We start from the raw sequence: 16,872 nt of genomic DNA on the forward strand, positions 1-16,872 counted from the left end.
CCGGCCCTGGTCCCGGTCCGGCTCCGGCGCCATGGAGCGGCGCTGCCCCCTGGGGCTCGGGCTCCTGCTGCTGTTCTGCGCCCCGCTGCCCCCGGGGGCGCCCGCCAAAGAAGGTACTGACTTCCCTCCGCCCCACTTATTCTCTCCCCTTCCCCCAACTCCCGCCTCCCGCCCTGGGGACCACCTGCTCGCTTCCCGGGCCCCCCACCCCCAAGCCCTCGCACACACGCGCATTCCTGGCCCGACTGTTGGCCCCTGGTCCCAGACTTTGCAGAGCGTCCTGCAGCCTCTGCCCCATGCCACGCACACCCACCCCTGGCAGCCCAGGCTCCGGACTCGCCAGGCCAAAGTTTGCTCTTTAACCCCGACTTCGTACTAGCAGCTCTAGCAGCCGAGGCCTTGGGGGTGGTGCTGGGGGAGGGGGAGTGAAGAGGGGGCTGGGAGGGAGCGGAAAACTGAAGGAAGCCCCTGTGATGGTTTATTACTCAGTGAAGAGTATCAGCCCCTGAGGGAGCCCCCACGTCGGACTATATGCCTCTTGGGAATCCAGATCTTAACCCGTTCCCATCCATCCTCCACCATCATTATCCTGTCGTAGCCAATGAAAAAGGAAGTAGGGCCTCCCTTCCTTTCCTGGGTTTTTCAGACCCTTAAAGGAAACTATGAGAGCCAAAGCCCATCAAGGCCCACTCCCCAAGGCAATCCTGGGATAGTTTATCGAATTACAAACTTTTCAAGTTGAATCATTGATCTCGTCCAGTTACAAAAAAGGAAACTGAGGTCCAGTGAGATCAAATGACTTGCCTAAGATTTTGTTTTCTACAGGCCCTTACACCCTAACCAAGTGGAGTGTCCCCTAGGGGCAAGGGTTATATGGCCTGTCTGTCATCCAGTCAACCTGCAATCTCCACCTCCAGATTATTCTGGCCATGGCAATGAACCTAGCCGAGGGTCCAGCATATTTGACTTCTTTGCCCTTTCCATATTTGACTTCTCCTAAACCCTGCAAATGTCTTTGTAATGTGTGTATTTCACTGGTATGAATATTCTCTCCCTGCTAAACCATGTTTTGCTCAAGGAAAAAACAGGTTTATGGGAAGGAGGGAAGGGGAGAAGAGGAGGTGAAGGGGGAGAGGGAGACATCATTCAGCAGGTCCCTTCATCAAGGTGGTCTGACATCCCCCTCCACCCCCAGTAACTCTGCTAGACACCAGCACTGCACAAGGAGAGCTCGGCTGGCTCCTGGACCCCCCAGAGACCGGGGTGAGTACTGGGGGACAAGACTCTTAGGATTAGGGAGGGCTGAAGACCAGTGGGAAATGGGACAGGCAAGTGGGTGGAGGAAGAGAAGAAAAGAGCAGGAAAAACTGGAAGTGTCTACCAGGGAGGTGGCTATGGGGTGTGTGTTGGGGGGGGGAAGGGGGTGGAATAGAGGCTGAGTCAGAACCTAGTGAGTAGGGCAGAGTGGGGGGGCAGATTTCTCCCCATAGGGAATGTCTAAATAGTCTTGCAAAGGTTGGCTCCTCCCCTTTCCTGTTTCCCAAAAATGGGGGGGGGGGCGGGGAGAGATGATCTGAAGGAGTAGATTTGCCAGCAGGAGGTGGTCACTGCAAGAACTTTAAAGAAGCTTAAAATTTATGGGAGAGGGAGATGTGTGAGAAAAAAAAATCCTGAACTGATGTCTGATGGTTATTCTTACAAAAAAGAATAAATATATGAAGTTTTCTTCCCAGCTCCCAAACTTTTGGCTCATGCTGCCATCATTGCCATCAGAAGTCCCTGACTCTTAAAACCATTACCGTGCTGTCCTGGGGCTGGGGGTGGGGTGGAGGAGGGAATCCTTCATGTTCCTATTGCAACCCACCCTCAGGTCTTGGTCTTCAAGAGTCTTGGGGACTTGCATAGCTGTGGGTTTTCTGTCTTATGTGTTAGGGTGATGGAGCCCTGAAAACAGCAAGCTCTGACTGGTGAAAGCTCTGGGGTTCTGGATTTGGATCTTTTCCCCCTTTTCGCTCTATTGTTCACTTTGTGGCAGCCAGTTTCTTAGGTGCTAGACTATTCATTCTGGGTTTGTTGTTCCCATTTCCTCTGCATTTTAGGGTCCTGGCTCCACTCTTTCTGCTCTCCCACAGTGTGGCCTGTAATTAGAGTTAATAGACTAAACTATAACATATCCTCCAGGAGGGGCTGCTTAAGAAATCCTGAATGAGACGTGCCCTAATAGGCGCCTTATCCCATAAACTAGCTAATCACCCCACAACTATGGCTACAGGCCCACCTGCTGGTTCCCACCAGCCCCTTGAACTCCCGCCCCCTCCAACCTCACCCCCATTCCCAATCTCAGCTAACTCCTTTGCTAGCAACTAATTATCCTTGCCTAAAAAGGAGTAGGCTGTTCAGTTAAACAGATCTACAGTGGGTAGAAGATCAAGGGGAATTCCTCCTCCCCCCCTCAACAAACACACCCCCTGCCCAAATTTAAAAGTCAGTAAAAGTAACCACCAGCCAACCACCTGGCTTCCCAGGATGCACTTGGGAAGCTGACAACTTAGCCGATTAGTGAAGGGTACTTATTGCTAGAACAGAACATCTGTTTGTCTGCCCTGTCTCCTGTTTTGTCACTGCTGAAACTGAGAGGAGACTTGTTGCGATTAAGCCATTCTGTCTTTGCTGGCTCCAGCTGAGGCCGTGGCAATATGCTATGATTGTCCCCCTGCCCATTTCTATGCTACCTGCCTGCTTAGCTTCTTCACCTATAGCACCCCACACCCCAATTTAAGCCTCCTCCTCCCTTGTACTAAGTCCGGAGAGTTCCAGAGGCATTGTCATGACTTCAGTTCTTATGGTAGCAGGTAGGGAAATGGTATTTTTCTAACTGTGGCCCTCATATTCCACCATCCCCCAACACCAGCCATCAATACCTTTTAAAATACTGTTTGTTGTTCAGTTTGCTATTCCCAATTTCCAGAGTTCCATGTGGCCAATTTTTAGTTCTGAAAGTGGCAAAACAAAACTCCTTAAATGTTAGATAATCCCAATGATAAACCATTTTTAAGTGCCCTCTTCTCTGGGGATTTTATCCTCTTTACAATTCCCATGTCTTCACAGCCTTGTGATAACAAACTTGAGCCATGACTTGGGTATGCTGAACTTGGCCTTGATAAGGTGAGGCAGGAATAATGTAACTTGTCACCAGAGAAAGCCCATTCTTGTTGCCCTGAATAGTAAGGGTGAAACAGTGGTCTGGACTTGAGATATTCTGCCCTGCACCTTTATAGATCTACCCTTAAGTAGGGATGTATCTTGCTAACTAAAGTAATGATATTAGAATGAGACTAGAGTTGAGTCTGATTTTGGATTCCACTCCAATCCTTCACCAGTCCTGGAATCAGAAAGACCTTAGTTCAAATCCAGTCTCAGATACTTGAAATTAGCTGTGTGACCTTGGGCAAGTCATTTAATCCTGATTGCCTCACATCTGGAGCCATCTCCACTTATTCTGATTCAAATCTGGTAACTGGACCCAGATGACTTTGGAGAAGAAGAAAATGAAGCTGGTGACTCAGCACAGCACCCCCTCACTCAAATCAAATTCATGTGCTTGTCATTGCATCACCTCCCTGATTGTCGTGGTCTTTGAGAATGAAGGACAAAAATCATCATATTCTCAAAGGGAGTGAGAGGGAGGAGGAAGAGCTACACTGACCCAATTTTTCTCCATCCAGTGGAGCGAAGTGCAACAGATGTTGAATGGGACACCCACGTATATGTACCAGGACTGCCCAGTGCTGCTTAAGGGGGACACAGACCACTGGCTTCGCTCCAATTGGATCTATCGAGGAGAGTCAGCTTCCCGTGTCTATGTCGAGCTTCAGTTCACTGTTCGAGATTGCAAGAGTTTCCCAGGGGGGTCAGGACCACAAGGCTGCAAGGAGACATTCAATCTCTTCTACATGGAAAGTGACTATGATGTGGGCATCCAGCTCCGTCGCCCCCTCTTCCAAAAGGTGCTGTTTTCCCATTATATCTATCCATAGTCCAACAACTGAGCCCCAGAAATAATCCTTACTACCAATGAGACAGGGGACTTTCTCTGGGTGAGATTGAGGAATCCATACTTCATGATTCTAGTACCCAATTCTCTTGTCTCCCCAGGTGACTACAGTGGCTGCAGACCAGAGCTTTACCATACGGGATTTGGCAACTGGAGATGTGAGGTTAAATGTGGAGCGCTGTCAGCTGGGCCACCTGACTCGTCGTGGCCTTTACCTTGCTTTTCACAACCCAGGGGCTTGTGTGGCCCTGGTGGCCGTTCGTGTATTCTACCAGCGTTGTGCTGAAATTGTACATAAACTAGCACGCTTCCCTGACACCCTTCCAGCGCCCATGGGTTTGGCTGTAGTGTCTGGGACCTGCCTGCCCCATGCCCAGTATGCCCCTGGCCCTGAAACTGCCCCTCGTATGCATTGTAACTCTGATGGAGAATGGCTGGTACCTGTGGGTCAATGTTATTGCAAGCCAGGCTATGAAGAGGTCAAGGAGAATGATGTTGAAGGATGTACTGGTAAGGGCATGAGAAGAAAAGAGCATTGTTGGTTGGGGAGGAAGGACAAGACAGGAGTTCTCACTCCCCTTTCCAATTTTGTACCCTTCACTCTGACTCAGTCTGTCTGCCTATGACCACCACTTTCATCACCTCTTACCTTAATCTTCTCTGTTTACCTTTCCCTCTCCTACTTTCCAGCCTTATTTGCAGTGGACTTTGCAAAGCCTTAAGAGCATTAGAAATGTGAATTGATGTGTGTTTTCCTCTCTCCTCATCCTATCCTGGATCCTTCACTCTCAGCACCAATATTATTCCTTTCCATATTATGCCTTTATTCTCTTGATTCAGTAGACTTTGGGAAAGCAGGAAGAGGAGGGAGGAAAGAGGAATGGATGGGGGACATGGACCAAACTGGGTCATGGGGTCAATATGGAAGAGAAGGGCAGGAGTAAGTGCTGAATCTGCTGAACTAACCTTCTCAGCCACTTAGTTCTCCATTATATAGAGATGAGAGATGGGAACTGGCATGCCAAAGCTACATGAAGTATTATAATGACAATAATAATAGTTCACATTTATATAGCACTATTTTGGAGTGGAGGCAATTGAGATTAAGTGACTTGCCCAGGGTCACACAGCTAGTAAATATCTGAGGTTGGATTTGAACTCCTGACTACAGGTCTGGTACTCTATCCACTTCACCACCTAGATACCCCACAATTTATAGCACTTTAATATTTACACAGATATGTGCATGTACTCATGTGTTATATGTATAGATATATACATGTATATATATTATATGTATACATACATGCAAAAAATTCATTTGATTCTCTCAACAAAAGTAAGTGCTATTTTACACATGAGTAAATTGAGGTTCAGGTTAATGATTTATTTGCCCATGGTCACAAATACTTGCTATAAATGTGAGACAAGATTCAAATCTCAGTGTTCCTGACTCTCTCTGAACCTTTATCCAACTTCCTTCTAACCCCTCTACCAATCATATACTAAGTCCACCTCTTCTGCTACCTCTCTAAAATGAAGCCCATACCATCTCACTCTTGGACTATGGCAGTACCCTCTTAACTGATTTCCCTGCTTCCAGGATCTTCCCCCTTCCAGACTATCTACTACCTCATAGTAATCTACTACCTCATAATAATCTTGCTAAAACACAGATTTCAGCCTGTCACTAGCATACTCAAGAATGTTTCAGATGATGCAAGAAAATTCCAGACTCCTCATTCTGGAATTCATAGATCATTAGAGTCTGGCTTCAACTTCTATGCTCTTGTTCATACAACTTTATTGACCCAAGGCAAAAACTGAGAAGTAGGTTCTTGGATTTTTGGCATAGTCAGCTTTTCGTATTTGCTCCTCAACCCTTTTGGATGACCCTTCACCATCCCTATACCCTGTCATGCCCCTTAGATAAACAGTGCCCTTAAAGTCTCTTTCTTTTCCACATAATAGAGACCAGTGTTCTTTGGTTTAGTTTTTTGTGGTAAGGGAAGGATGGAGTAGGAGTTTGATTGCTAGCATTTATTTTTCACGTTAAGGTTTGCAAAGCATGAAATTTTCTGATTTTTTTTCCCCTTCACTCTAACCCTTGAAGGCAGTTACTATTGTTTTTCCCGTTTAGAGATGACAAAACTTAAACAGAAAAAAGTTAAGTGACTTGCCCAGGATCATACAGTTAGCAAATACTAAGAGACTAGGTGTGGCAAGTCCTCCTTCTTCACCAAACTGTCTGTCATAAATTGTTTAAAGCAACGTAACCTCAGGGTCTTTTCCTTTGGACAGAGATAAAAATCTTTAGGAAGGTGGGAAAATTTGGGGCCCTAGGTGGAAAAAGGGAATTATCAGTGATATTAAAAATCATATGTGGGTCGGCTAGGTGGCGCAGTGGATAAAGCACTGGCCCTGGAGTAAGCACCGGCCCTGGAGTCAGGAATATCTGGGTTCAAATTTGGTCTCAGACACTTAATAATTACCTAGCTATGTGGCCTTGGGCAAGCCACTTAACTCCATTTGCCTTGCAAAAAAAAAACTAAAAAAAAAACATACACTTTTTGGGGGATGAAGTACATTTAATAAATTATAAGATCACAACTAGTCAGAATAATGACTTGAGAGGCAATGAATAGAACATCAACCCTGGAGTCAGGAGGACCTGAGATCAAATGTGGCCTCAAGACACTTAATAATTAGCTAGTTGTATGACTTTGAGCAAGTCACTTAATCCCATTGCCCTGCAAAAAAAAAAAGAATGATTTGGAAACTTAGAGGTCATCTAATTAGATGTTGTCCTACCTTTAATGAAAGATGCTTCTGGACAGATACTTCTTGACTAGAGGAACTTGACTAGCAGAAAGAGGAGTTTGGAGATAGCTTAGTACAGTTGATAGATGACTGCCTCTGGAGTCTGAAGACCTGTCGGGTGTTCTGAAATTATCATTTAGACTTTGAAAAAATAAAACTATTTTAAAATATGCTTCAGATATGTGTTCAGCAGCACAACCTTCAAAAAATAAGATACATACCTACAGCTATGTTTCTTCTATAATCACTTCAGAATTAGAAGGAATACATTTTCATCTCTTTGTAGCCTTTATTTAACTTTTCTAGACCTCTAACAAGAAGTTGACCTCTAGGTCACTGAGGCAATGTTGCTGTTCATTTCAGTTGTGTCCAACTTCATGATTGCATTTGTTTTCTTGGCAAAGATATGGCAGTGGCTTGCTATTTTTGTTCTCTAGCTCGTTTTACATAGGAAAGTGAGACAAATAGTTCATGTGACTTTCCCAGGGTCATACAGTTGGTCCACTAATTGTTGTGGACAGTTGTGAAGCAACCGTCCACCTAACTCCAGACCCAAGTTTAATTCTTGAAAAGTTGTATGTGAAACAAATCCATTCTTTTCCAAGAGCTTTCCATAGGAGCTGGCAGAATTACAAAATGAGGGAATAATCCCCCTAGACCTAGGTTTAATCCAGGAATGCTTTTTTGAAAGGGGAAGGACTTGAACTGACCCCCCAAAAGATGAGTAGAATTTGGATAGAAAAAGAAGAGGGGAAATTCTTTCTAAGCAGAAGTCAAGTCCACAAGCATTTATTTGATGCTGTACTAAATAATAGGATACAGAAGAAGAGAAAACTAGTCCTTGCTCTCAAGGAACTCACAGTGTATTGGGAAGGAAATGCACCTTTCATGTTTGACAGACCTTGGCCTATCTTGAGTGGAAGGTCCTTGATAAAGAGAGGTAGAAGAAATTTCTAGTTAAGTGAAATGGGGTCATATTCTAATCTTAGAAGGCCTGACTAGCAGAAAGTGGAGTTTGGAGATAGCCTGGTACAGTGGATAGAAGACTGCTTCTGGAGTTGCATAGCCTTCTTCTGACATGTACTATTTCTGTCACCTTGGACAAGTCACCTGATCGCCCCAGGTCTTACTTTTTTAAAGCTGTAAAATGTAAAGCTTGCCTCAGATGTCTAACTGCTATAGATCTGGTGATCCAGATCCTTTTGGATCAGTCCAGAATGGATCAGCCACAATTGCAGCTTCTGAGAAGAACCATCCTACAAAAGCAATATGATCAAAAAAAGCTGATGTTGACTTTCCATTCCCCTCTTCAGCCTGTGCTGTCAACTTCTACCGTGCTGAAATGGAGACCCCCAACTGCCTCAAGTGCCCTCCCCAAAGCACAGCTACGTCTGTGGGGGCTACAGTCTGCACCTGTGTGAGTGGCCACTACAGAACTCCTGGGGAAGGGCCCCAGGTAGCATGCACACGTGAGTGGGGTGGGTGTCCTGGGTGACTAGGGAGGGAAGGGTCCCAGATTACATGAAGGGGTATACTGGCAGTGGTTCTCTCCACTCCAAAACAATCAGGTAAATGTCCCATCTTCCTCTAAATCAATGGAAAGAATTTCCAGGGACTAGGACCACCATAGTTCTCTACCCCATTTTCATCAGAAAACCTTATCGCCAAGAGAGTGTCCTTATTCAATCAAGATCCCAGAATTTTATACCTCAAAGAGTCTCATTGGTGGGAGTGACCTGATTTTGGAGATCTGTGGCATCTGATTTTATATACCCTTCCATAGGTCCCCCCTCAGCCCCTCAAAATATCAGCTTCTCTCTTTCGGGGACTCAGCTTTCTTTGCAATGGAAGCCACCCAAGGATTCAGGAGGACGTCGAGATGTGAGCTACAATGTGGAGTGTGCACATTGTCAGGGAGTAGCACCAGAGGAGGGACTGTGCCAGCCATGTGAGGCAACTGTCTACTTCTCCCCAGGCAACAAGGGACTCACCCTGCCTGCTGTACGAATCAATGGCCTTGAACCCTATGCTAACTACACCTTTCGTGTTGAAGCCAAAAATGGGGTATCTGACCTGGACCCCAATGGTTCTCCCAGCACTACACTCAGTCTTAGCATTGGACATGCAGGTGAGGGCACCTGGGAAGGGAACAGTCAAAGCAGTATTCTGGAAGAGCAAAGAGGGAGGAGTGCAAAAGGCAAGGGTCAAAGAAAAGTGATGGAGGAGAAATCTAATCTTAGATTAGGCTCTGAGGTCTCTCCCCCTGCCAACATTCTAACTTTAAATACTATACTCTTCAGAACCACTGTCTGGTCTGTCCCTGAGTTTGGTGAAGAGAGGGCCCCGCCGGTTGGAGCTTTCCTGGGCAGGGTCACGACCTCGCAGCCCTGGAGTAAACCTGAGCTATGAGTTGCATGTGATGAACCAGGTTAGAACCTACCCCTCCCTCTACACCCCCAAATTTCCCCAACATCCATGCTCAACCTCAGCCAAAGTCTAGGGTGGGGAGCCTAAATAAACTATTGCTTCACTAAATACAAAATTCCCAAAGGACGAGGTCTTTACGATTTACTCCTTTCTCAAAAAGTCCTTTATCACCAGTTCTTATAATCACTGAACATTATTCCACCACACAGGAGGAAGAGAGGTACCAGATGGTGCCAGAGCCCAGGGTTTCACTGACAGAGTTACAGCCAGACACTACTTATGTGGTGCGAGTCCGTACATTAACTCCCCTGGGTCCTGGACCCTTCTCTCCTGATCATGAGTTTCGGACCAGCCCTCCTGGTGAGTAAGTAATCCTCTCAGACTGACCCTAAAGCCACTGTATTGGTTCAGTCCTTCCAGGGAGACACCATACCTTCCCCCCACACCCATGCATGGTTCTCCAATTCACGTAGTTACATACCTACTCCAACCTACCTGTGAGTGACCTCTGCCCACACAGAGATGCTATGTTCTCTTTCATGAATGAACACTCGAAGAACACCCACAACAGTTCCTGCCCCACCTATAGCCAGTAGCTCTCTGGTCAGGGACCACACAGCAACAAACCACACTGTTAGTGTGTACTCTCTCTCTCTCTCTCTCTCTTACGCACACACACACACACACACACACACACACATACACAGATTGTGAGGTCTACATCTATCTACATAGTATTCTGTTGAATTTGATCTTTAAAAAATGACACCAACTCCATTAATGAGTTAAATTTTTTATTTTTTTATTTTCTTTTAATTTTAATTTTTTTTTAGGTTTTTGCAAGGCAAATGGGTTTAAGTGGCTTGCCCAAGGCCACACAGCTAGGTAATTATTAAGTGTCTGAGGCCAGATTTGAACTCAGGTACTCCTAACTCCAGGGCCAGTGCTCTGTCCACTGTGCCACCTAACCACCTGAGTTAAATTTTTAACACAACTCATACGTACTTCAGTTTTCCAATGGACAGTCTTTTGGCCTTAACAGTAACAACAACAATAAAAATAAGCTGGCACTTCTAGGTTTGGACAGCTGAGTTTCATAGGGGCCACAAAAATAATTGCCATTTTACAAATGAATGGGTTGAGATGGGTTAAGGTAGCTAGTATGTAGGTAGGATGAGGTAGGATTCAAATGAAGTCCTCCTGACTCAGGGTCATGAGTTCTATGCATGGCTCCCGTGTGTGACATCATGTATACAAGCCTTCTCATTGAGTGAATTCTTCCCTGAACAAGCATATCAGCCTCCACAGCAAGGGGCCACATACATTCATCCCTCAGTGAGTTGTTTCCTTTCTCCATCTGCATCTATGTGTATATGATGTCAAATGTGACACACAGATGTGGTCTGGGTATGAACATAAACAACACTGCTACCAGATGCTAATTCTCTCTCTCTCTCTCTCTCTCTCTCTCCCTCTCTCTCTCTCTCACACACACACACACCCTTCTCAATGATTGTTCCACTTATAACTACAAAGAGCCTTGTGAACAACTTTGCACACACATATACACACACACACACATACACACACACACATCATATCTAATGACTAACCCTACCCCAAACAACGCATACTAGAGCCCCCAGAGTATGATCTTCTATAGAAGCATGAGCCTTTCCCCCCTTCCAGCACCCCCTCCCTACCAGTAACTGACCACTCCACAGAAACCATTCTCCCTTTCTATGATCACTTCTATGAATATGGGTTTGACTCAATAGCCACTGCTTTCCCTTCCAACTCTCCCAATTCTGTGCTTCTGGGATGAAGCACATATCCACAATAGTACCCCCAGTGAATCCAGAATCACCTTTCTCATCAACTCTCATTAATCTTGTCTTCCCCACCCCCAATTATGTAGTTTCAAACTCCACAGCGTTTTATCTCAGTTCATTTGTCCTCAGTTTCTAAGGGCCTGACGGGGGGAGAGATTGTGGCTGTTGTTTTTGGCCTGCTGCTGGCATTGGCTCTGATTCTTGGATTCCTGGTTTTCCGCAAAAGGTATGAGCCAAACAGACCCCCTCACCACTGATCTTCCCACTCAGGGTTTCCAAATTCTGGTAACAATTCTAATTCTTCTTCCAGATCCCCTTACCTCTTCAAAGTACTCTACTTCTCCCCCAATACCTAGTAAATTAATTCAGGTCTGAATACAGAACCACCGCCACCTCCTCACCACACACCCCCTTTCCATTATCCCAGAAGAAGACACATACCGTTGGTTTTCCAGAATACAGACCTGTTCCAAAGGTCTTCCTGGAAGTGTTAAAATAGTAAGATGGGGGTAGAAAATGTGAAGAGCCTTAACAAACTCTATTTTCCTTTCCTTGCTCCTTCCCCTAACTCATAGGAAAACTCAGAAACCAAAAAGGCCACGACAGTGTGATCCTGATGGTGGGGATCGTGGTGAGTCAATAATGGGGAACACTGACAAGGGCCCCAGGGGGCAACGAATATGATGAGACAGTGAACCAGGCTTGGGAAAGGCAATGAAAAGTTCTAGAGCTTCAGAGGCAGGGGGAGGCTTGCTTGGGACTGTCTCTGGGGCTCTCAAGTTTTGCTACTTAATTAAGTTTAGCTTAATTAATCTTGTGCTAATAGCACCAGTGTAACTCTGGTGTAATTATCTATTAGCTGCTAACTCTTTTGCACCCTCTGTTATCGCCCTCCTCCCCACCCCTACATTCACTCACACAACACACCTTCTGTCAGCCCTAACCCAAACTCCAGACTGCATTCCCCACCCCAACTGCACTCTGGGTCACACTCATAGGGTGGGAATGCCTTCCTTCAGGGAGAAATATAGTATTTGGGGATGTCCAACTCAGGCACATGGACTGCCTCCCAGTTACCTCATTAGAGATCTAGCCTCAGCCCCCTTTAAAAAAATAAGCAGGGGAGCAATGGGAGGAACATAATGACCCATCCAGCTGCTGAGAGTGGCCAGGAAGTATGGGTCATGCTTGTAGGGAATGTGGGGGTAGTGTGAGTAGTAGAGGTAGTTGGGCAGTGGAAGCTAGAGAAGACAATATATTAATTTAGCAGGTAGGGGAAATTGGGAAAGAGCCACTTCAGGTAATGGGGTGGAAAGAGAAGGCCTTCTGGTCCTTTTGCTACTGCACCCTCATACTTCTCAGAAATAGAGGCCATTAGAACATCAGAGAATTGTAGTAGGAAGGGGGAGGATAGGAAACAAGATAGATACAAGAAATTGAAGCTCCACTACCCCTAACCCTGAAGGGGCTATTTGGAGGAAGTCAAGGTCACATGAGAGGGGGAAAAAAAACTCATGGACTGGGAACTGGTAATTTATTCTCTCCTACCCCCTTCCCTATTAAGTAATTCTAGCTCATTCTCATCCCAGAAGATAAGCTCTGGTTGAAGCCCTATGTAGATCTTCAGGCATATGAGGATCCTGCCCAGGGTGCCTTGGACTTCGCTCGGGAACTTGATCCAAATTGGCTGACTGTTGACACAGTCATAGGGGAAGGTGAGCTCTGGCCTAACCCATCCCTCCCACTGGCTTATTCATGAGTATCACTACCACTGAATATCTTTTCCACACATCCTCAACTTTTTTTCATCAAACATAGACATGTGTACTTGGGCACTTCAGTGTTACCTACCCCTGATGACTTGAAGCTACTATACTATCCGTTTTTTCCTCCCATTTCTAGAGGGATTGGGTTGTTTTATCTTGGCCATGCCTTTAAGAATCTACCACACCTCTTCTCAGAATGAATCCTTTTGATAAGAATAAGATCACAGACCATTCTTCTTGAGGGACACAGTAACTGAACTATAATATGTGTGTTGAGTGACACATTCATTAAGGTATTCTCTAGTAGTAAATGAACAGTGTTTACAAATTGAATTTAAATCTGCAACTGATGGTAAAGTAGCTATAAGACTGTCCTAGAGGGGCGGCTAGGTGGCGCAGTGGATAAATCACCGGCCCTGGAGTCAGGGGTACCTGGGTTCAAATCCAGTCTCAGACACTTAATAACTACCTAGCCATGTGGCATTGGGCAAGCCACTTAACCCCATTGCCTTGCAAAAACCTAAAAAAAAAAAAAAGATTGGCCTAGAGTCAAGAAGACCCAAGTCTTCCAGCCTCTGATATGCCCTAGCTATGTGACCTTGAGTGAGTCATTTAAGTTCTGTCTGCTTCAATTTCCTGAATAGTAAATGGGATAACAGTAACACCTGCCTCCCAGGGTGGCAGTGAAGTTTAGATGCAATGATATTTTTAAAATACTTTTAGACATAAAAGGCACTGCTTAAATGATAGCTCTAGTTTGTTATGATTTTTTAAGTTTTGACGTAACATGAAAAGGAGAGGTCCATAAATCAGAGTCATCTATACTTATACTTGCTTCTAACTTGTTAGGCAGTAAAATTGTAAGGCAGGTCAAGTTTTCTGCTTCCTCACCCTGCCCTACTGCTGGAAAGCATCTATTCCAGTCCCTTGCTTTTTCACAAATGAAATAACTGAGACCTAGAGAGGAACCAGGATTTGTGTAAGATCATGAAACTAGTAAGTGGGAGAATCCAGATTTAAAACCAGATCCTTTGATTTCAAATCCAGCACCCTTTCCATTGTTCCATGTGGTCAGGGTTTTTTCATTTCAAAAAAAAATATTAACAACACGTACATGTAAAGACTAACAGACTGCCTTCTGTGGAGGATGGAGGAGGGAAGCAAGAATGGGGGAAAATTTCTAAAACTCAAAATAAATCAGGTTTGCAAAGTGCTTTGCATGTTATTTTTATTTAATCCTTACAACAAGCTATGAAGTAGATGTTATTATCCCATTTTACAGATGAGCAAACTGAGGTTCAGAGACTAAGTGACTTATCCAGAGTGTTACAGTTAATGTTTTTAAAAGCCTTTTATCTCTTTTTTTAAGGTTTCTGTTTTATCAAAGGGATTTTAGATATCAGTTAACAATTTAGATAGATATACACACATTTATATGTACACACATACTAAGACACATGCATATGTTATATATGGATATGGATATATACATACATATGTAATGAAATTTATTGTTTATGTATTTGGGTATCACTAGGCAAAAGTAAATATGTACCCTGTGTGTGTGTATGTGTGTGTGTGTAAATTTTTAAATTCAGAGCAAGTGTTTTTTTTAAGAAAGATTTGATTTATTTTGAGTTTTAGAAATTTTCCCCCATTCTTGCTTCCCTCCCCCATCCTCCACAGAAGGCAGTCTGTTAGTCTTTACATTATTTCCATGGTATACATTGATCTCAGTTGAATGTGATGAGAGAAATCATATCCTTAAGGAAGAAAAATAAAGTATGAGATAATAAAATTACATAATAATATAACTTTTTTTTTCCTTATTTGACGGTAAGAGTCTTTGGCCTTTGTTCAAAGTCCATAATTTTTTCTCTGGCTACAGATTGTATTCTCCATTGCAGATAGCCCAAAATTGTCCCTGGTTGTTGTACTGAAGGAATGAGCAAGTCCATCAAGGTTGATCATGTCCCCCATGTGGCTGTTGGGGTGTACAATGTTTTTCTGGTTCTGCTCATCTCACTCAGCATCAGTTCATGCAAATCCTTCCAGACTTCCCTAAATTCACTTCCCTCTTGGTTTCTAATAGAATAATAGTATTCCATGATATACATATATATATACCACAGTTTGTTAAACCATTCCCCAATTGAAGGACATTCACTTAATTTCCAATTTTTCAGAGTATTTTCAATACTTGCTCTGAATTTTAAAAATTATTTGTTCCTTTTCAGGTAATGGGAATTGGAAGAGGGGAGATTTTCTTTAATATCTTTTGTTTCTACATCAACAAAATTTCTTTCTGTGTTTCCACTCCCCAATCCTGTCTTAGAGTAATAATATATTATGTTCATATAACAAAGATCTTTTTTGGTTTTTTGTGAGGCAATGGGGTTAAGTGACTTGCCCAGGGTCACACAGCTAATAAGTATCAAATGTTTGAGGCCAGATTTGAATTCAGATCCTCCTGACACCAGGGCCAGTGCTCTATCTACTGCACCACCTAGCTGCCCCTAACAAAGATTTTTTTAAGTGAAAAAGAAGAAATGAAAGAAGTAAAAAAATTTCAGCAAAAATAATCAAAACATCAAAAAAAGGACATTATATTTAGTGTTAAATACCCCATGGACCTCCCCACTAATATTCAGGGAGGTTCACAGTGAGTGTCCTCATACTTCTCTCATTTGATCCTCACAATAGTCTTGTGAAGTAGGTGATATTATCCTTACTTTAAAGATGAGAAAAATGAGACTGAAAGAGATTTGTGTGACTTGCCCAGTGTTATATAGCTAGTAAATATCCAAGGCAGGACTTGATCTGAGGTCTTCCTGTCTCCAAATCCATTCCTCTCTATGCCATCTAACTGCTATAAGTTATGTAAGAGTCAAGACAGTGGTATAGTGAAGAGCACTTAGAGGTGGGCCAGTGAACTGGACAGTGGGCTGGACTTAGAATCAGGAAAATGAGTTCAAATCTGGCCTCAGACACTTAATAACTGTGACCCTAGGCAAATCATTTAATCTTGTTTTCCTCAGTTTCTTCATCTGTAAAATGAGTCAAAGAAGGAAATAGCAAACCACTACAATATCTTTGCCAGCAAAACCCCAAATGGGGTCATGAAAAGTTGGACACAACTGAAAAGACTCAACAACAAACACTTTATTCAGTGACCCTTAATCTTGGCAAAATGTCCATTGAGTTTTGAGGAAGTCATCCCGTATTGTTTTTGCATCAGTAATAACCATATTATGCAAGAGCTAGCATGGTTTCCTCAATTGAGAGCTGACCTTAATCAAAAGGACTGAGTTCAAGTGTGGCCTCTGACATATGTTGACTGGATGACCCTGGAGCCTAATCTCCCATTGCTCTAATAGCTGTCTTAGACTGTAAATCTGAAGAGAAGGTGCTGAATTACACTGGTAGAGGGAGTTTCCTATGAATCAATGAACTCATAAATCCTTTCCCTATCTCTATAGGATATATGCAACATACTGCTAGTTACTGTAGTAGATAACAATCATTACTGGAGATCAATATAAAGGGTATGATCTTATATCTCCTTTCTTCCACCCCATCTCCAGGAGAATTTGGGGAAGTGTATCAAGGGATTCTGAGAGTCCCTGGCCAAGAGTGTTTCACAGTAGCTATCAAGACTTTGAAAACCACATCTCCAGATGGTCATTGGTGGAATTTCCTTCGAGAGGCAACTATCATGAACCAGTTTAATCATCAGCACATCCTGCACCTGGAGGGTGTGGTTACAAAAAGTATGGAAGAAGGGGGTGTGGGAGGTTGGCATGCATCAGGATTTGATCACCAAGAATATCAGTGGGGGGGGGGGGAGGTTATGGTTTGCCAGAAGAATAATGAGAACAATAAAGTGTGGTCACTAAGCTAGAGATAGAGGGGTTTGGGTATAGTCACCAAGAATAGTGGGATGAAAAGAAATGGATGTTATGGCTACTGTTAG

The 16,872-nt window shown here is 43.9% G+C and overlaps 1 protein-coding gene across 2 annotated transcripts in view; it reads left to right on the forward strand.

Annotated features, from left to right (window-relative positions):
• Positions 1-16,872, forward strand: part of EPHA1 (EPH receptor A1) — a 23,954-nt gene continuing 7,082 nt past the window's right edge. The window contains exons 1-12 of one of the 2 annotated variants that reach the window (XM_074193485.1): positions 1-113; positions 1,196-1,263; positions 3,726-4,007; positions 4,156-4,564; positions 8,188-8,343; positions 8,658-9,002; positions 9,175-9,302; positions 9,511-9,661; positions 11,263-11,359; positions 11,709-11,764; positions 12,726-12,848; positions 16,484-16,669. In XM_074193485.1, coding sequence (XP_074049586.1) covers positions 32-113; positions 1,196-1,263; positions 3,726-4,007; positions 4,156-4,564; positions 8,188-8,343; positions 8,658-9,002; positions 9,175-9,302; positions 9,511-9,661; positions 11,263-11,359; positions 11,709-11,764; positions 12,726-12,848; positions 16,484-16,669 — 2,083 coding nt within the window. In that variant the 5' untranslated portion in view covers positions 1-31. Of the gene's footprint in view, positions 114-1,195; positions 1,264-3,725; positions 4,008-4,155; positions 4,565-8,187; positions 8,344-8,657; positions 9,003-9,174; positions 9,303-9,510; positions 9,662-11,262; positions 11,360-11,708; positions 11,765-12,722; positions 12,849-16,483; positions 16,670-16,872 lie in introns of both variants that reach the window. The other variant, XM_074193484.1, reaches the window with a different exon arrangement.

The sequence above is a fragment of the Macrotis lagotis genome, chromosome 7 (genome assembly GCF_037893015.1).
Source record: "Macrotis lagotis isolate mMagLag1 chromosome 7, bilby.v1.9.chrom.fasta, whole genome shotgun sequence".
NCBI lineage: Eukaryota > Metazoa > Chordata > Mammalia > Peramelemorphia > Peramelidae > Macrotis > Macrotis lagotis.